Here is a 21,114-nt window from a genome sequence, read left to right as displayed (position 1 = left end):
TAGACTCCGCGCAAGGCGAGATCCCAGTCGAGAGGAAGGTCCTGGGATCGCTTGAGGAGTCCGAAGTTGTCATAGTCCCACTCCAAGTCCTCAGGACTATCAGGTAAGTAGTTGCATAAGACAAAATCTAAGAAGTCGAAGTTCTCTTCCACTTCTCGTCGTCCATTGGCTAACGAGATGAGGGAGCGTCGACGGTGTAGGCCTCGTTCTACGGAACCTGCGCTTGGGCTGACTCCGTGCCTCCTAGAGTTTCCGGGAGCCGGAGCAACCCCTGCTCAACTCTGACACTTCTATGAGGCAATGCGCCTCTTTTTTGGGCAGCTTGATCCTGCTGGAGCACCTTTGGGCCCCATGGAGCCAGACGGGCCCTTTGGGTTCCGCGCTGGCAGCTTTGGCCTCTGAGCCAAGGGGCTCCCAGGGGTCCAGTCCTAGATCCGGACCGGCGCCGGTAATGCCACCCCAGCTTTCCCTGCTGCCGCTGCTATCCCCATTGTAATCGCCAACTATGACACACAGCCAGATGGGTGTCGTACTAAGCTGACTCCGGTGCCAGCAGGAGCTTTGCCTCCTTGCATGGCTCCTGAGTCCTTTTCCTATGGGCTGGGCTTCGGAGATGAATGAGAGGGGTTGTTGGACCCTTTAGAATACCAGCCCCATAAACAAGTGTACTGGTGTGAAGACTTGTGTGAGGTCAGTGGACTGAATACTTCTCCAGATACCAGCATACTTCCCCCCCTACTGTGGCCACGGAGGAGGGAGCTTCTTCTGCTATGGTGGTGAGGAGGGCGGCTGATGTCCTGGACCTTCATCTGCCCTTGGTGGCTGTCAAGACTAATCTCTTGACGGAGGTGCTGCAACTGGGAGCTTCCACCTCAGAACCCCTGCTTTGGTTCAACTAGACCTTCACTGATGTCCTACTTGGTATCTGGTACAAACCCAGCACAGTGATTCCAGTGAACAGGATGACTGCCCGCCAACATTGCTCCATGTTTGAGGACCCAAGTTTCTTGACACAACACCCCACCCCTGAGAGCTTGGTGGTGCAAGCCTCTACATCCCAGGGCGCGTTCCTTTCCGCTCCCCCAGATAGGGAATCCAAAAGGTTGCACTCACTTAGGAAGAAAATGTTTTCTTCTACCACCCTTGCATTGCGGTCTGTGAACACCACATACCTTTTGGACTGTTATTTCCACACAGTGTGAGATAGGGCTGCACAAGTGCTGCCACAGGTCCCGTTGGAGGCCCCGGCTGTACTCTCTCAGGCTGTTGCCAATGGCGAGATGTAGGAAACTGGCCCCTTGTTGCAGTACCCCCCCACACTTTTTGCCTGGTATTTGATGCTTACTTGACTGAGTGTGTGCTGGGATCCTGTTAACCAGGCCCCAGCACCTGTGTTCTTTCCCTAAAACTGTACCATTGTTTCCACAATTGGCACTCCTCTTGCACATAGATAAGTCTCTTGTAAAAGGTACCAGTGATACCAAGGGCCCTGTGGCCAGAGAGGGCCCCTACGGGCTGCAGCATATACAATGCCACCATAAGGGACGCATCAAACACATACACGCAGCCATTGCAGATTGTACATGTTGGTGGGGAGAAAAAAGTAAAGTCGACATGGCATCCCTCCCTGGGTGCCATGCCTACAAATCACTGCATGTGGCATAGGTAAGTCACCCCTCCAGCAGGCCTTATAGCCCTAAGTCAGGGTGCCCTACACCACAGGTGATGGCATAGCTGCATGAGCAATATGCCCCTACAGTGTCTAATATGCCCCTATAGTGTCTAAGTCCATTCTTAGACCCTGTAAGTGCAATGTAGCCACATTAAGTACATTGACTGGAAGATTGTCATTACGAACTCCACAGCTCCGTGATGGCTTCACTGAAGACTGGAAAGTTTGATATCAAACTTCTCAGCTCATTATACCACACTAATGCCAGTGTTGGGTTTATTGAAAAATGCACACAGAGGGCATCTTAGAGATGCCCCCTGCATTTCACCTAACTTTCTAGTGTGTGGCTGACCGGTCTGTGCCAGCCTGCCACTACCAGATGAGTTTCTGACCCCATGGGGTAAAAGCCTTTGTGTTCTCAGGAGTCAGGGACAAAGCCTGCTCTGGGTGGAGGTTCTTCATACCCCCCCTGCAGAAACAGCAACACTTGACGGTGAACCTTAACCTTTTGTTTTGCTGCCTCAGCCCACTCCACCTGGTGGAGATGCCCCTGGACCATGCCCTTCTTTTGGCGGCAGGTGTGGCGGAAAAATTAGTAAACACCAGGAGTAGGGCCCACCCCAGCTGGGACTACCCCTAGGGTGCCCAGAGCTGAGGTGAACCCCTTCTAGCAGAATCCTCCATCTTGTTTTGGAGAGTGATAGTGAATAGGGTTAAGAATGTGCTCCCCTCCCCAGAGGGAGTGGGGACAGGAAGGGTGTAGCCACCTTCAGGGTCAGTAGCCATTGGCTACTGCCCTCTGACCCCTGCAAAGCCCCTAAATCTAGTATTTAGGGGCATCCCTTAACCTTGTTCTTTAGAGTTCTAGTGTCCTGAAAGAAGAAGAAGGACTGAAGAGCTATTCCAGCAGAGAAGACTCCAGATGGCAAATGACTACCGTCCTGTCTGCGGCTTCAAGACTCCTGCTAGAAAAAGGCGACGCAACCTGCAGGACCAGAGACCTTTACAAACCGCCAGAGGAATGCCTACCTCCCCAAGGACCAAGATTTCTCAAGGACAACTGCCCTGTTCACAAAGAAACCTCCAAGAAGGACTTCAGAACTGCCCTGGATCCGCAGGTCCTGCCCACTGTGCACCCGACACCCACGGCCCATGTCCAGGTGGCCCACCAGTCCAGAGACGGTCCCGAGGTGATTCCAACCTCGAGTCCACCCTGGGTTGACCCCTCCTGACCAACACAACGATGCCTGCAGCCTAAATCCAGAGGAGCCCCCTGACCGCAACCGGCTCCGGTTAAGATTTCCCGATTCCTAAAGGTATCCCTGCACCGCAACCCCCTGGCCTTGGGAAACCAAACCGATGGTCCAGCAATGTCCAGTGGGCTCTCTACTTACCTGTCCAGCCATTGGTTTTATTCAACCGACTCCCTTTATCACACCCGCAGCATCTTTGTGATCCCTAGGGTTCCCCCTTTGAAAAGCATGTGTTTGCACCCTTCATCCGGCCGCCCCAGTGCCACTGAGGATATGTGTTTGGTGCTGGCCTGTGGCCCCACTGGTGCTGATCTAAACACCCCAGGTCTGTGCCCTGAAGTTGTGGGTACTTGCCTGCAAGCTGTTTCTTTCTGAGTGCCCCCAGCCTCCATAGGATTCCATTAGGCACCCAACACCAACTTTGACATCTGCACCAGGCGGCCCCGTGTTGCTGGTGATGCACCCTTGGTGTCTTCCTAAACCTTGCCCTGCGGACACCTTAACCTTTGAAGACTGGGATCGCAAGTCGAGTACTTACCTGCAAATTGTGTTGTTAATTTTCCTCCCCTAGGGCTGCACTGCTTTCTATGAGAAATTGCACTAGGGGGGTCATTCTGACCCTGGCGGTAATTACCGCCATGGCGGAGGTCGGCGGTAGCACCGCCAACAGGCTGGCGGTGCACCGCTGGGCATTCTGACCGCAGCGGTTCAGCCGCGGCCAGAAACGGAAAGTCGGCAGTGTACCGCCGACTTCCCGCTGCCCTTGAGAATCCTCCATGGCGGCGGAGCGCGCTCCGCCGCCATGGGGATTCTGACACCCCCTACCGCCATCCTGTTCCCGCCAGGAACAGGATGGCGGTAGGGGGTGCCGCGGGGCCCCTGGGGGCCCCTGCAGTGCCCATGCCAATGGCATGGGCACTGCAGGGGCCCCCGTAAGAGGGCCCCACGAAGAATTTCAGTGTCTGCTTTGCAGACACTGAAATTCGCGACGGGTGCAACTGCACCCGTCGCACCTTCCCACTCCGCCGGCTCCATTCTGAGCCGGCGTCCTCGTGGGAAGGGTGTTTCCCGCTGGGCTGGCGGGCGGACTTTCGGCGGTTGCCCGCCAGCCCAGTGGGAAACCCAGAATGACCGCCGCGGTCTTTTGACCGCAGTACGGTCTTCTGGCGGTTCCCGCTTGGAATCGCCCCCTAGGTGTCTTCTATTGAAAAGTATTACTTACCTTAACACTGTTTTATCTGTCAATTCTAAATAAAGTGCATTTGATACTTCAAAGTGATACATTCTTGAAACTGTACATACCTGCAACAAAGATCCTTTTGGTCCTAGAAACAAAGTAACAAAATATATTTTTGATACATAAAACATTGGCCTGGAGTTAGTCATTGAGTGTGTGCCTCATTTCGTAACTGTGTGTTTACATCACCTGCTTAGCACTACCCTCTGATAAGCCTAACTGCTCGACCACACTACTTCAAAGAGAGCGTTAGTATTATCTACTTTAGCCTCTGTAAAGCCTCTGGGGATCCACTGGACTCTGTGCACACAATACCTTTCTTTGGCATAATATATGCAGAGCCAGCTTCCTACGAAAGAGGAGTGGCAAAGTTCCCAATTCTTGTGGACTGGACACGACCAACTCCCTAGGCAGAGTGGTTTCTTCGACAGTGGCTCTGAGGCGCCACGCCTAGCTGAGGACGTCTGGCTTTTCATGGGGTTGTGTGGTTGAGGGCGCAGCACCCACCAATCTTGTGTTTCAGGTGGCTAGTGGTCTGGACAGTCTGCTGCCCTCTTAGCCCCATCATCCCCTGCAGCAGCCTCTAAACCTTTCTAGTCTGATTCTTACCCACCATGGGCCAGTTGGCAGCAGGGTTTTCCATCATCTGCTCTGCTGGCAAACCATTACATAAGACAGGTAGGTTTTGCAGATAGTCTGAAGGGCCTGCTCCCTCCTCTTTGAGACTACTCCTCCATCCCTGCCACATCCTACAATCGGATGATGGTGGATCATTTGTTCCTTCTTCGCAAGGAAGTTACAGCTCTCTTGGCCAAGGGAACCATTGAGAGGGTTCCTGTGCCAGATGTAGACTGTGGTTGCTATTCCCGCTACTTTCTGGTTCTAAAAAAGGACAAGGATCTTTGCCCTATCTTATACCACCGGTCTCTCAAACTCTTCCTCAAGAAGGAGAAGTTCTTAATGCTCACTTTGGCTCAGCACTGGACCCAGAAGACTGGACGGTAGCGTGGGACATACAGGACACTTATTATTATATCCCAGTCCTGCCTCCCACAGACATTACCTGTGGTTCACAGTAGGCTGAGAACACTTTCTTGATCACCATACTCCCCTTTATCCTTACCAGCTCCCCTCAGGTGTTCACCAAGGTGATGGCAGTAGTTGAAACTCATCTGCAGAGATCAGGGGTTTCAGTCTTCCTCTATCTCAACGACTGTCAGTTGAAGGTGAGCTCTCCCTGGCTGTCGTTTCCCACCACCCGACTATGGTAGACATCCTGCATTCGCTGCTTCGCTTAAATGTCCCAAGTCACACCTGACTCCCTCTCGGATGCTCCCTATAATCGGAGCTGTTCTGGGCACAGTGCAGTTTCAGCCCTATCCTCCCAAGCTGCGAGTCCAGTTTATTCATGCTGTGATACTGATGTTTTAGCATTTGTCCTGGATTTCTGAGAGAATGACTCTGAGTCTAATGGGCCTCATGGTCTCCTGCATCCTGCTGGTGACACATGCCAGATGGCCTATGCGGGCTCTGCAGTGGGAGCTGAAGTTCTAGTGGGCGCAGCATCAGGGGAATCTCTGATCACGTCCAGATCTCGGAGGGAACTGCTAAAAATCTACAGTGGTAGTTAACAAACCACAATTAGGTCAGAGGCAGATCCCTCTCTCTTCCCCAACCAGATCTGACTGTAGTGACAGAGGTGTCACTCCTGGGATGGGGCGGCCACCTGAGAGAGGTGGAGCTCAGAGTCATCTGGTCTCCAATGGCACACAGGCAGACGCGTCATTCCAGGGATGGGGCAGCCACCTGAGAGAGGTGGAGATCAGAGGCATCTGGTCTCCGATGGCAACCTGTTTGAGCTCTGTGTGATCCGTCTGGCATTGAAGCTTTTCTTACCTCTATCAAGGGAAAGATAGTGCAAGTGTTCACGGACAAAACCACCGCCATGTGGTACTGCAATAACTAGGACGGGGTGGGGTCATGGATGCTTTGTCAAGAGGCACTGCACCTCTGGACGTGGCTGGAACAGCATAGCATATCCCTGGTGGTTCAACATAGGGCGCGCTCTCTGAATGCCAGAGATGGCAAACTCAGCTGGAAATACCTAGTCAATCATGAGTGGTGTCTATATTCGGAGGTGGCACCGGGTCTCTTTCAGCAGTCGGGAGAGCCTTGGTTAGATCTGTTCACCTCCACCGAGAATATTCAATGTCTGCAGTTTTGCACATTGAAGCTTCCAAGGCTGCAATCACACTGAGATGCTTTTTGTCTCAAGTGGAGTTCAGGGCTTCTGTACGCCTTTCTGCCTAAACCACTCCTACCCAGAGTTCTCATGAAGATCAGAAATGACCTGGCCTAAGTAATCCTTGTGGCTCCCAACTGGGCATGGAGAGTCAGTTATCCAGAGCTGCTGAGCATCTCCATCAACCCTCCGATCCGTCTGCCCTGTCGGGAGGATCTTCTATCACAGCAGCAAGGGAGGGTTCTACAACTGAACCAGTCCACTCTCTGCCTTCTTGTGTGGAGATTGAGAAGTGGCAGTTGACAGCTTTTGACCTTCCTCACGAAGTCTGTAACTTCATCTTGGCAGCCAGACGTCCCTCCATCAAAACCAGTACAGAAGCAGACCATCTCCAGATGGGTCATATTCTGCATTACAATCTGCTACGTACTTGCCAAAACGCAACCCCCTGAGGGTTTGCATGCTCATTCTACCTGGGTTAAAGCTGCAACCACTGAGCCAGCATGTGTAGTTCCAGTCCTTGGCATCTGTCAGGCGGCAACGTGGTCATCTCTGCACACGTTTACCAAACACTACTGGCTGTATGGTCAGGTTTGTAGGGCTGGGCATTTTGCCCGTTTGGTCCTGCAGGACTTTTTGTAGTCTAAACTTGGTTCCCAGACCCACCTCCGGGGATGGTATTGCTTATGTTATCTATTCAATGGTAAGGAATCCGCAGCTAGAAGCCTCTATCTGATGAACATCAGAGTAACGCCCTATCTGGTAGAGACTATATCTAGTTGTAGATTAGTTACTGCACACCCATCCTCCCCGCTCTGCAAACTAATTTCTAGGGGCAGGGACTCCCCTTTTAGGGCCTTAGTTTTAATGCACCAGTAGTCCGTGCTCTTCATGGCTCTCCACTTCTAGCGTGGAAAGTTGTGAAAATAAACTGCTATCATATCTGACATGGACAACCCCGACAACAGACGTGCAGCCGATCAACGCCACCTACAAGCGCGTCTGAGTACTACTCACAAATATTTTCCGGATCCAGTCTGACGCCTGGGGAGGAATCTGCAGCTAGTTATAGTCTCTACCAGAAAAGGAGTTACCGAAGGTAAGTAACTTGTCCAATAGTACTGAAGACAAGTATTGTGGCAAGGGGAAGGACTAGAGGCTGAGGTGTAGGTAGCACAGTACTAAAAATACATTCTACTGTGTGTGGCAAGGACAAAGAATCTGCGGGCAAAATACTTGTGATGCCTGTTTAGCGCAGGGACAGGAAAGTGGGGCTGCAAGTAATGTGCTTGTACAAAATGGGTGTGGTAGAGGTGGGGGGATATAGGGCCTGATTCTAACTTTGGAGGACGGTGTTAAACCGTCCCAAAAGTGGCGGATATACCACCTACCGTATTACGAGTTCCATAGGATATAATGGACTCGTAATACGGTAGGTGGTATATCCGCCACTTTTGGGACGGTTTAACACCGTCCTCCAAAGTTAGAATCAGGCCCATAGTGTTCTTGTGAGAGGGTCATTGGGAATTTGGGTGGTGTAGCAGTGATCAGTAGTTATGGACAATGTAGTTGGGAATGGAGGGTACATTTCATTCTTCCAGGGCTGTTGGAACATGCCTCAGGAGACACTCAAAGGGACATGCATTATTTGGCTGAGGCACAGAGATGGCTGCATGGGTACCTGAGAGAATGTCCGGTTGCAATTAGTCTGCTCAATATCACTGAAAACACTTAAATATTCGGATTCCAAGAAGAAAGATGAGATAGCCAAAAGACTGTGATTGTGGGGGCAGAGAGCTTTGGAAGACACAGAGCATGTAGGAGGTGTACAGCATGTTTGGAATGCGGGTAAAATTCTGGGAGGCATACTGGGGACATGAGAGGTAAAGAGGGTGCATAAAAGAAGCAAAAATCACAGAGCATGTGTGAAGCACCACCACAGAGGGACAGAAATCATGCAAAAGGCATCACAGTCAAGCATGCAGGCCAGAAAACATTACGAAGGTATAGAACATGTTAGAGGAACAGAGTGCATGGGAGAAAGTGTGCAAGACAAAGTGAGCATGAGCCACAAAGCACATGGTGAGCAAAGAGGGAATGGGTGAGGCACTCTCTGTGGAAAGCACAGTCCATGTGGACTTTACAGAGTATCTGTAGAAATTGTTGGTATTTGCAAAAGCAGAGTATTTGGAGGTACAGATAGGCCTGAATGGGCATTTACAAGGCAATATAAGCAGTGACTGTACTTCCCAGACTTATTCTCATACTCTTTCCTATAGAACCTGGAGCTCTGCTTCCATGCAGAGGGATGTGGTTTGCCAATAGAAAGCCTGCACACAGACACTTTTCTGGTAAGTTTCATGCTAGTGTGCATGGTCAGCCAAGTGACCTCCAGGGTCTGAAAGGCCTGTGTGGTGTAGAAAATATGTGGCTGTGTTAAACACTTGTGTAATGGCAGGCTGAGGCTTCTTGTTGCCTCATACTTTTGTCACCATGCTCACCAACCTCTGAGCTGCAAATAAGGAAATGTCCTCTCAGTGGTTCATAGACAAAGCAGAGGTAAGTCAACTTTGCAAAGAACCTAGACACATCCTTCTTTCTTTACTCACTTTGTTTTGAGAATAGTTCAACTGGCAGAACATTTAAGTAGTAAATAAAGCTGCAGACTCCAAGTTTTCCAATGATAGACGTATGTGTGTCGCCTGTGTGGCTGTAGTTGCACATGGTATGCTTACTCATGCCCTCTAGTGGCTCAGACATTACAAGTTGTTTTTCTTCGAAGAAGCTTAAAGTCACGGGATGTTGTGTGACTCCCTTGGTCCACAATGTCCATTGGCACAAAACTTGTTTTTTTCCCGACGTTGGGTTTGGGAGTGTTTATTTATGGTCTAGCTACTACTCTTCACCTGGGAACGGTCACCATGCCCAATCCTCAAAAAGGTACACAGTTATTTCTACTCTCCACTGCAACTGGTCGATTTAATGCCAGGTGGATGGTGCTCGGTCACTAACAGCCCCAACCCTCTTCTACCAACGAGGTCTTTGTCGTGGAGAATGTTGGTAGATGGAATGCACACCTTTGCAGTTCTGCTCACAGTGTAATACCAAGTATTTCTAGGCTGCCCACCATGAGGGCTGTAACCTGTGCTTCTCCCAGATCATCAGGAGCTGACATGCAACTTCTGCCTCACTTTCTGGTGCAAGAAGACATTGAAGTTTCAGAGGGAAAGATGAAAATGCAGAGCAGGTTGTTATCAGACCCCCAGGACATTTTTGGTGAGTATGACTATCTCAACGTTGAAGAGGAGGAGGTGTACCCCTGTGGCAGCCCAACCCATGGCCAGCTCCGAGACACTACATTCAAGCACCTCTGAGGAAGAAAAATAAAACACTTCGATATCAGTGGAACCACTCACCAGGAAGACCCGGGGGGTTGTAAGTACCACCACAAGCCAAAGGGTAATGCTGCACCCAGTCAAACGACTCTGTACTGAGGCAGAGAACTGCTCCCACAAGAGTCATCTACCCTCAAGCTGTGTTCAGTATTAAAATACTTTGGAGCTGAACCACTACCCGCCCAGGACTCCTTCAGCTCTGACCTCTGAGGCCCCAGAGGCTCCCAATTTTGAGACACTAGTAAACAAACTAGAAACAAGTGTCTCTTCATTCACCACCAAACAGGAAGGATTTCAGCTAAATCCAACAACCACATTGTCACTGGTCCCCAAAAACAGGTACTAACTTCTGAGGAGGAGCTTGCCTTTGAGGCACTTTGAAAATTGCAAGAACTGGTCAACTCATCCTCCCTCGCAAACCCCAACATGCAAGCATGCACCACCTCCCCCACCACCAGGGTCACACCCACCACACCCTCATTCACCACCAGTCAGTATTGCCACTGCTTCCACGTAACTCTCCAGAAGATTTATTTTGCAGACCCAGGCAACCCATACAGGGAGGGAGACCCATACAACCAGTACACTGGTTCAAGGGGCTGTACAGGACGACTACAGTGTTGACCCCCTTGATGTCCAAGTATCCTACCTAGCCAAACCATCTATGCTGGATGATGGTACGGCGAACCGTGTTGTCATTCAAAAAGCGGCTTGCCACCATAAAGTTGTCATGCACGTCACAGAGGACAAAGATGACTTCTGGTCAAGGCTCTCTCCAAAATGGAACACATTGTACAATTCTTGCCTGTACTTAAGGGTGTTTTCAAATTGGTCCCAATTTTTTAACTCAGTCAGGGCCAGAGTGATTATACCACATGTGTAAAAGAAGTATAAGACACAGCTTCTTGTGGCAAAAATAGTAGTGCCCTGCTTCGTAAGCACCCATAGCTTTGTATATTTGGCTTTACACTAGATGTCCAGGAACGTTTCCGTAACAAGGCATTTGATGGGTAACATCTCTTTGGAGCCTAAGTGGACAAGATGTTACAGATAATTGAAAACAATACTGAAATTTTGAAGACGGGGTATCCTCCAGTCTAAAACCTCAAAGGGAACCTTTCAACAATCTGTGGAGGAGGCAAGATCTCATCACTTCCTTATCCCAAAGAAGGACAGTATCCCCCAGTCCACCCTAAACCTTAGGCAGCTCACTCTGTACATCCTGAAGGAGCACTTCCATATCACAACCTTTCAGATGTAATCCTGCTGCTCCAACTTGGGGGCTTCATGACAGTGTTGGATATTAAAGCTGCCTACTTCCACATACCTGTTAATCCCGTCCATCCCAAGTACCTCCAGTTTGTGGTAAGTGCACAGGACTGCCAATTCAAAGTAATACCCTGAGGAGTCACTTTGGCTCCAAGAGTTTTTACCAAATGTCTGGCAGTGGTGACCGCTCATCTACCAAGAGAGGCCATCCGAGTCTTCATTTATCTTAATGACTGGCTGATCAAAAGCAGCAGCAGGCAGAAATGTCTAGCACACACACTCAGACGTCTCTAACCCTTCTCCACAGCTTAACGTTTACTGTAAATTCAAAGAAACACCTCCTCCAATCTGAACAGATCCACCTCTTCCTGGGCCTGATCTGAAATGCAGTCATGAGGAAAGCACACTCCAACCAGCAGAGGGTCATGGCATTTTGAACAGCTGTTATCTCTGTCTATTTGCCGTTGACAATAAGAACTGTAATTAAGCTTCTTGTATATCAATTGTACCACATGCCATATTAAACATGCTGCTTCTCCTGTTATGCAGCATATTGTACCTTTCCTAGAAGGTTATTTTTTCTTGTAGCTATAACTTCGCAACATGAATGAGTTACAAGTTCTTACTATTCAAGAGTCATTCATTCAGGTAGACTCGGGATACCTGGAATAGGTATCAACACTCTGACTGCCTAGTTGCACACTGTAGAGAGTCTACCCTTTCCATATCTGTTTTTGGCAATTCTCATACTAATTACTGAATACTTCCCATCTGAATTACCACTTAGAACTGATCCCTGGCCCTTATTCATTCAATGGTTCTATTTTGTGTAAATCACATTTTGTATATTTGATCGGTTAATCTCCTCAATGTGTTGAATTCTGTTCTTTGAGCACAGTATAATATTGTTTTTAATCTTGCCTAGTTTCATAATACATTTGTTGTGTTAACTTGCTATCATATATATCCAAGGACCACTCTTGCCCCTGGAACATTATTCAAATGCCTCTAACACTACTTGAAACCTGAATAAAAATACATAACTATCACTAACATGTAATGCATGTACCTCTTTCCGGGTCTTAAGTCATTCGAAATTTGCCATTAGTTTTTAAGTCTTTGAGAGCTACTGTTCTGACATCAAAGATGGCTGGAATCATTGACTCTGACCATGCTGTCACTTAGCTAAATCATGTTTATTAAGCAAGGATAATGGAAATAGAGATAGAAGGTATTATATATGTGTATTTGTAAATTACCAGGAATTTACTAGGGAAACAAATTGAAGAAGTTGGATTGTTTTGTTCAGGAAGGCATAGGTTTTGTGTACTTGTGCAGTCAAAGATGTTTAGTTAATAAGGTAGTAGGGGCCAGATGTAGCGAGAAACAAATTTGCGATTCGCAAATTTGTATGCAGAATGGTGTCTCAGACACCTTCTGCTAATCGCAAGGGGGTCGCAAAGACCCACCTCTTTAATATTAATGAGGTGGGTTGCAATTGGCGACCCCCTTGCGATTCCCTGCACTCACAGGGATGGTGGCACGTTGGAGACAGCAGACCTCCATGGCTGTGACTGCTTTTTCAATAAAACAGTTTTTTTTTTTTATTGCAGCCCGTTTTCCTTAAAGGAAAACGAGTTGCAATACAAAATGAAAAATGAAACCATTTGGTTTAGTTTTTTCAGAGTAGGCAATGGTCCATTGGTCCACTGCCTGCTCTGAAAAAACATTTTGTGCTACATTCACAAAGGGGAAGGGGTCCCCTGGGGGCCCCTTCCCATTTGCAAATGCGGTCACAAAGCAATTCTGCATTGCGGTGCGAGTCGCAAATAGGAAGTGAACACCCCTTCCTATTTGCGAGTTGCATTCCCATTTTGCGAGTCGGTAGCGACTCGCAAAATGGGAATGTGCATCGCGATGGCCGTTTTGCATGGTGCAAACTGCGATTTTGCAGTTTGCGCCATGCAAACCGGTTCTTACATCTGGCCCTAGAACCCTAGGTCCAAAAGTGGGAGAAACCTCTACAACTAATATTTTATGTAAGACTCAGAGTGAAATAAACACATTTTGGCCCTCATTACAACCCTGGCGGTCGGTGGAATAGTGGAGGTATTACCACCAACAGGCTGGCGGTACCTACCTCCACTGTTATGACATTGGCAATGTACCACGGCGGCCTTCAGTAGGCCGCCCATGGCATTATGACCCAGCCCACCGCCATGGTTTCAGTGGTTTTGGTACTGCCACTAATATCATGGTGGTAGGCGCTATCACTGCCAGGGAATTCCTTCTCTGGCATTGATAGGGGTCTCCTCCGGCCTCCTCCACCTCCCCATAATCCATCCCCCTCCCTCTCCCGACCCCCCACACATTTACACACATACACACACATCCATACACCTATGCATAAACACTTTCACCCGCGCATTCATACACACTCACAAACATACATCCAGGCACACACGCAATCCAACGACACAACATGCACTTACACTCACACCCACTCATGCACACATTCATTATACACGCACGCATTCACACACAGTCACACACACCCCCACTCACGCACACAACACCCCCACCCCCCTCTCCTGTCGGAAAACCCCACTTACCTGCTTGCAAGAGGTCCTCCGGCAGGAGACGGGACTCAGCACTGCTGCCAGCAGCAGCGTCCGCCAGCAAAACACCGCCAGGCCGTATCATGGAACATGATACGGTATGCAGTGTTTTGCTGGCGTGGTGCTGCTGCTGGCACCTTACTGCCGTCTGACGCCATGATCATTGATGGAATTCCGCTAGCCTACGGTCATAATGCCATGGACGATCGGTAGCCACGGCGACGGTATGTTGGCGGCCGTTGCCGTGGCGGAAGGTGGCATTTGCTGCCAATGTCATATGAGGGCCTTAGTGTCTGGTTTACTGGTAATGGTTGACACTAAGGTGAGTAAAATAAAATATTTTTAATAGCACCAGTTGGAATTATTGCAATAACAAACAGTAATTATAAACTAATTTTACTATAAACTAATGCTAAATTTTGCACTGCCTTTCAAAATAAATTCTACAGATGCAGGTGTGAGTGGAGGGAGGTCGATGACGAGGTGGAGTGGGACACAGTGGAGGCAGTGGATGTTGGTGTGTCTGCAGGGGGATGGTGCTTATGTGATGAAGTGTGGTGCTTGTGTTTGCCTGAGCCCCTTTTGTGTATTGATTTGGGTGAATGCTGGTCTGAAGGTGTGCTTGGGATAGGCGGAGGTTGAGGGGGTTGGGACTGGGTAGAGGAAGTTGGAGGGGGGAGGCTGGATACAGGGACAATGGCAGCCATCAGTGCGGAAGCCAGAGCCTGAAATGCTCTCTCTTGGGTCGCCACCCCAGAGTGAATGCCCTCCAGGTATGCAATTGTTTGTGCAAATGCTTCTCGACACCATGGATGGCATTCAGAATGGTTGACTGCCCAACAGTGAGGGATCTCAGGAGGTCAATAGCCTCCTCACTGAGGGCAGCAGGGCTGACTGGGGCAGGGCCAGGGAGCCTGGGGCGAAGGAGATGCCCACCCTCCTGGGTGAGTGGGCACGGGAAACACGCTGAGGGGCTGCTGGGAGGGCGGTGCTGGTAGGGATGGTGATGGCTGTGGCTGTACCTGTTGTTCGGGTGGGCACAGAGGTGTCCGTCACGGCCAGGGAGCTTCCATCGGAGGAGTCGCTGTCTGTGGTGTCCCCTCCTGTCCCCTCACCATCAGTGGATTCGGCCTCCAGGCCCATGTGGGATGCAGCTCCCTCCGTCACCGGTGCCTCTGCTCCTCCGCCAGATGATGCTAATGCACACAAGGACAGGGTGACAAAACAAAAAGGGTGGGGGGAGACAGAGGATACACTTGATCAATGCCAGCAACACCACTACCGTTGACGTACATAACACACAGGGAGCAGCCCTATGCACTACCAGTTACTAAGATAGTCACCAGCCAATGGGGTACATTGCCTAACGCCATTAGCTGCACACCTGAAACCAACAGGACCCTGCCCAGTAGTAGATGCCCACTAACACTATTGGGGTTGGAGTGCTTCAGAGCCTGCCCAACAAGGGACCTACCCTGCCATGTTCGCCATGGCCTAGGGGCATCCACAGCCCACATCCACCACCCAGGTAACACCTTAACGTGCGCACAGTCATGATTATGAATCTGTACTCACCCCCTCCCTTGTGGCTGCTGGGATGCCTTCAAGCCCCCATCCAGCTCCAGGTAGGCCACCGCCAGGATGTGGAAAATAAGGGGGGTCAGGGTACTATGGGCCTCCGCGGTCTTCCTTGCCCATCGGTGCAGGTCCTCCCACCGTTTGCAGCAGTGGGTGCTCCGCCTGTCAAAGACCCCCAGGGTCCGCCCCTCCTTGGCGATGGCACGCCAAATACTCTTTTTCTGATGGGCGCTGACCTGCATGGAAAAGACGGCAGAAAAGGGAATTAGTTAACTGTCCGGACAGTCACACTCATGGCCCACCAGATCCCTCCCATCCCCTGACGCACATATATTGACCACCATACATGCAGCACTCTGGCCAGGATGCCTCAGCCCCTCCCACTACATGTGGCTTACACACACAGCAATCCATACATTCATGGCCCACGCATCATGCTCACAGTCTACTCACCAGTTTGTCTGGAGGACCATAGAGTAATGTGTGCTGGGGTAGGACTCCATCCACTAGTTTCTCCAACTCCTCTGCAGTGTAGGCAGGGGCCCTTTCCCCAGACAAATGAGCCTTTGTTGCTTCCAGACACAGGTCACAATAGCACTTGCAGTGTAGGTCCTCTCCTGTTGAAGGTCAGGTAGCAAGTGAGTGAATAGATAGAAAATGGCGGTCACGTACATCGCCATTGGCTCCTGGAACCCATAGGGCCCAATGATAACCAATGCGAAGTTGCGCAGCGTTCATCGACCGCCTACCGCAATGGCGCACAACGCCAGCGGAATTACCTCATTTCCACTTGTCCCTCCTCAGAGGTCAGGCAGCTGCCATTTCAGGAGGGCATAGGGCATGACACCTAACTGCGTCACAGCAGACATTGGCACAGCAACTGACTCTCGGATTCACATACAGGTTCTGTAAAGGAAAAGATGCATCATTATTTCAATTGATGTGTGAATATGACCCTCTGCTTACCGTTTTCCTCCATAGGCTTCAACCGCAGAGGATGAATATGAGATGGCGGCATCGTCCGGTGTACAGGCCCCTGATGGACCTTGCAACAATTTAGGACAGACACATTATATTAACATACAGACTTGATCGGGCCACAATCCAAGAACTGTGTGCCCAATTGGAGCCAGACCTGATGTCAGCTATCCGCCAGCCCACAGTTATCCCCCCTCTAGTGCAGGCCCTGTCAGTGCTCCATTTCCTGGCAAGTGGTTCCTTCCAGACAACAGTGGCCATGGCATGGCCATGGCATCAGGGATGTCTCAGCCAATGTTCTCCAACGTGTTGACCAGAGTGTTGTCAGCCCTGCTGAAACACATGCACAGCTACGTCGTATTCTCCCGGGTGGAGGATTTGGCTGACTTTTATGCCCTGGGACATATCCCCAACATCATTGGTGCCATTGATGGTACACATGTGGCATTTGTCTCCCCCCCACCCAAGGAGAAATGAACTAGTGTTTAGGAATAGAAAAAGCTATCACTATGAATGTGCAGATGGTGTGTTTGGCGGACCAGTACATCTTCCATGTGAATGCCAAGTATCCTGACTCTGTGCATGACACATTTATCTTGAGGAATAGCAGCATCCCATATGTGATGGGCCAACTCCAGAGGCACCGGGTGTGGCTAATAGGTGAGCCTAAGGTCCCCACCCTGTATAAGTTTGTCTCTGGGTATGGGGCTGTCCCTAAGGGCTACTGTGTGTATAACCGGTATCCCTCGATATTTGCAGCTGACTCTGGTTTCCCCAACCTCTCATGGCTACTGACCCCAGTGAGGAATCCCAGGACAAGGGCAGAGGAATGTTACAATGAGGCACATGGGCGAACAAGGAGGATAATTGAAAGAACCTTTGGCCTCCTGAAGGCCATGTTCCGGTGCCTCCATCTGACAGGTGGATTCCTGTACTACTCACCCAAGAAGGTGTGCCAGATCATTGTTGCATGTTGCACAACCTGGCCTTGAGACACCAGGTGCCTTTTCTGCAAGAGGATGAGCCTGGAGATGGTCTTGTGGCAGCGGTGGAGCCTGTGGACAGTGAGGAAGAGGAGGCAGAGGAAGAAGATGTGGACAACAGAAGTAATATAATACAGCAGTACTTCCAGTGACACACAGGTAAGACACTGTAACTTCACTTTACATTTCAGTTTTCTGTTGGGCATTGTACATGGCAGCCTGATTTCCCTATGTCTATGGCCACTTACTGTACCGCTTGGCATCTCTTTTTTAAGATCTCTGTGGCCCACTCTGGCTCCTGGTATGTATGCTGCTGCCCATTAAAGGTCATTCCAATGTAAATGTAACTGTACATATGACTTGCAATGCTTTGATAATGTTGTATCAATACATATTTGAATCATTTGACAGACTCCAGATTTGTATTTGTTCCAAGGGTGTTTATTTAAATGCTCATAAGTAGAGGGGGATGTGCAATGGGCTGGGGTGATAGTGGAGGAACGTCCAGTTAGAGTCCAGTCTGTTGGTATCACAGGTGCATTGTCCAAGAGGGCATAGGAAGGAGGGCAATGGCAGTTCAAGGTGGACAGGGTGACAGAGTGGGATAAAAGGGTGACAATCAGGAGAGTCTTATTTCCTGGCGGGTTCTTGGCAATGTTCTTTGGCTTCTACCTGGATCGCAGGGACCATTTGCGGGGTGGGTCTCCTTCTGCAGGGGGTGGGGTGCTGGTGGCCTGTTGTTCCTGTGGCAGAGCCTCCTGTCCACTAGCGCTGGCGGAGGTGGAGGGCTGTTCATCAGTGTGGCTAGTTTCAGGGGCCCGTTGGTGTGCCACTGCCTCCCTCATGGTGTTGGCCATGTCTGCCAGCACCCCTGCAATGGTGACCAGGGTGGTGTAGATGTGTTTGAGGTCCTCGCTCATCCCCAGGTACTGTCCCTCCTGCAGCCGCTGGGTCTCCTGCAACTTGGCCAGTATCTGGCCCAAGGTCTTCTGGGAATGGTGGTATGCTCCCAGGATGTTGATGAGTGCCTCCTGGAGAGTGGGTTCCCTGGGCCTGTCCTTCCCCTGTCGCACAGCAGTCTTCCCAGCTTCCCTTTTGTCGTGTACCTCTGTCCCCTGAACCATGTGCCCACTGCCACTGACCCCAGGTCCCTGATCATCCTGGGTTTGTGGGGTTGCCTGGGGTCTCTGTAGTGGTGGACACACTGCTGATTGACATGTCCTGGGGACAGTGGCATTGGCTTGTGTGCTGCAGTGGTGTTTTCTCAGGGGGAGGCTTTGTGGGTTGGGACTGTGGCAGGGTAACCGACTGTCCAGAGGTCCCTGATGGGCCAGGTTGGTCATCATGATCCAGGCGTGCAGAGGTGCTGTCATCACTGTGGGTCTCCTCTGGGGGGGACTGGATGTTGCTGGCAAGTCCTCTATGGTGATGTTGAGTAGGGGTCATGTGGGGATGCAAATGCAGTGTTATTGTATCTGCGTGTGCCATCTTGTGCATGGGTGTGTTGCCCAGTATGGTTGTGATTTCCCTGTAAGCTTTGCCTTGTGTGCGTGGTGATTTTGTGGGCTAAGTGATTCTCTCTACTGGGCATGCTGTGGAGATGGGTGTCCATGCAGGTCTGTGATGGGGGTCCATGGATTGTTGTGGCATGCAGGGCTTGGTATTGGGATGAGTGGGTTGTGATAGTGGGGTATGTGTGAGGTGGTGGAGTGATGGGAGTGAGGGTGAGGGTGGGGGTATGTGATGGCATGCAGGTTGGTGGGTGATAGTAGTAAAGATTTGACTTACCAGAGTCCAGTCCTCCTGCTACTCCTGCAAGGCCCTCAGGATGCATGATCGCCAAGACTTGCTCCTCCCATGTTGTTAGTTGTGGGGGAGGAGGTGAGGGTCCACCGCCAGTCCTCTGTACAGCTACCTGGTGTCTTGCAACCACGGAACGCACCTCCCCCCGTAGGTCGTTCCACCTCTTCCTGATGTCATCCCTTGTTCTGGGGTGCTGTCCCACGGGGTTGACACTGTCCACGATTCTCCGCCATAGCTCAATCTTCCTTTCAATGGACGTCTGCTGCACCTGTGATCCGAATAGCTGTGGCTCTACCCAGATGATTTCCTCCACCATGACCCTTAGCTTCTCCTCTCAAAACCTGGGGTGTCTTTGGGGTGCCATGGATGTGGTGTGAGAGGTATGTGTGAGGGTTTGTGGGGTGATGTGTTGGGGTGTGTGGTGTGAGGTGCGTGGATGGTGTATGGGTGATGGTGTTTTGTGGCTCTGATTGAGTGGGTGCTCCAGGCTTGTCACTCTCTGTTTGCTATCTTTTTTTTTTCGTAGAAAGAGTTGTGGGTAATGTGGGTGTGTGTTTTATATTGGATTGGGTGTGTGGGTGTGTATGTGTGTCAGGTGTGTGTAGTTTGAATTGTCCAATGTGGTGTAGTTTTGTTAGTGTGTGTGTATTTTGAGCGCGGCGGTGTGTACCGCCAAAGGTTTACAGCGGTTGAAAGACCACCGCAGTGATTCGTGAGTCCTGATACTGTGGGCGTATTCCTGTTGTCGTAACGGTGTGGGTTTTGGTAGTGCCAATTTATCACTGACCTTTGGTCTGGCGGACTTGTGTGTGTGTCTGTATAGTGGTGGATTTCTCTGGGTGGATCATAATACCCGTAGCGGAATACCGCCGCGGTCACAGTATGTTGGAGGCCGTCAGCACGGCGGTAGGCGGCATTTACCACCAGGGGTTGTTCTGAGGGCCTGAGTGTTTTCTTTCATGTGTGTCAGTGCTGTGTGACTTCAGTGGTTTTGTATGAGCTTTGCATATATCCTAGATAGACCTTGGCTGCTCATCCACAGCTACCTCTAGAGAGCCTGGCTTCTAGACACTGCCTACACTTCACTAATAAGGGGATACCTGGTCCTGGTATAAGGTGATAATACTATACTACTCACCGCACACCAGGCCAGCTTCCTACGGGGGTTACATGTAGTCCCATAACTTAATTTCTGGCTGCTGAAGACACACTTGCCACTGTTACTCTCAGGCCACCTACGCACTATGGTAACTCTTCTTTTATCCCTTGGGTTTTCCATCAGTGAGCCAAAGTCTCATCTGATGCCTGTACAGAAAATTTCCTTCCTAGGGGTCAGCAAGTCTGGGAAATTCAGAGTATTGTCCCAATGTTTCTGGCTCAATCCTGAATTTCCACATTGGCAGTTAAAGGCTTCTTGGCCTCTTGCCCTTATGCATCCTACTGGTTCCACGCACCTGCTCACACATGCAAGTCCTGCTTTGTAACTTCCACCTCCAGTGGGCTCAACATTGTGGTTGTCTTTTGGGTGATGGCCCAGGACCTTGATTGGTGGCAGGTGGGCACCAGCCTGTTCTACGGCAGACCTTCCTCCCTATTTCACTCAGTACTGACAGTGGTGATAGATGCATTGTTAGGAGTACCCATCTGGGAGAAGTAGAAATCACAGGCCTTTGTTCCTCAGTGGAGCAAAAACTCCATATCAAACTTATACAGCTCCATGCTATTCATTTGACTGTGAAGGCTTTCCACACATCTATTTGACAGACAGTGCGACCTCCAAAGGAATGAGAGGTTGAGAGTTAAGTCAAGCGGATTCAGTGTGCAATTTAAAACCATGATATATATTGAAGGACCTTGATATTTCGTGGACGTGATATAATGAAATAGAATTGGCAGTTACTTTGCGCTGAAAGATCATCTTAGTATGGAACTACTATGACAGCAATTCATCAAGGATAAAATATATATTGACACAATGTATTATGATTTGACTGAGACCTACTTGGAAGCCTCTTATTTTTTTTAACCTTTTAATTACTTTTCCTTTTACTTTCCTCACATGAGCCCTGAAGAAGCAGTTGGTAAG

At 50.0% G+C, this 21,114-nt stretch overlaps 1 protein-coding gene across 5 annotated transcripts in view; it reads left to right on the top strand.

Moving 5' to 3' along the window:
• UNC13D (unc-13 homolog D) overlaps positions 1-21,114 on the top strand; it is an 876,342-nt gene that overhangs the window by 632,945 nt on the left and 222,283 nt on the right. For all 5 annotated transcript variants that reach the window (XM_069200183.1, XM_069200186.1, XM_069200185.1 and 2 more), the window contains exon 28: positions 8,684-8,755. In XM_069200183.1, coding sequence (XP_069056284.1) covers positions 8,684-8,755 — 72 coding nt within the window. The remainder of the gene's footprint in view (positions 1-8,683; positions 8,756-21,114) is intronic.

This window comes from Pleurodeles waltl, chromosome 7 (genome assembly GCF_031143425.1).
Source record: "Pleurodeles waltl isolate 20211129_DDA chromosome 7, aPleWal1.hap1.20221129, whole genome shotgun sequence".
Taxonomy (NCBI): domain Eukaryota; kingdom Metazoa; phylum Chordata; class Amphibia; order Caudata; family Salamandridae; genus Pleurodeles; species Pleurodeles waltl.
This window is presented reverse-complemented; position numbering and strand designations above follow the sequence as displayed.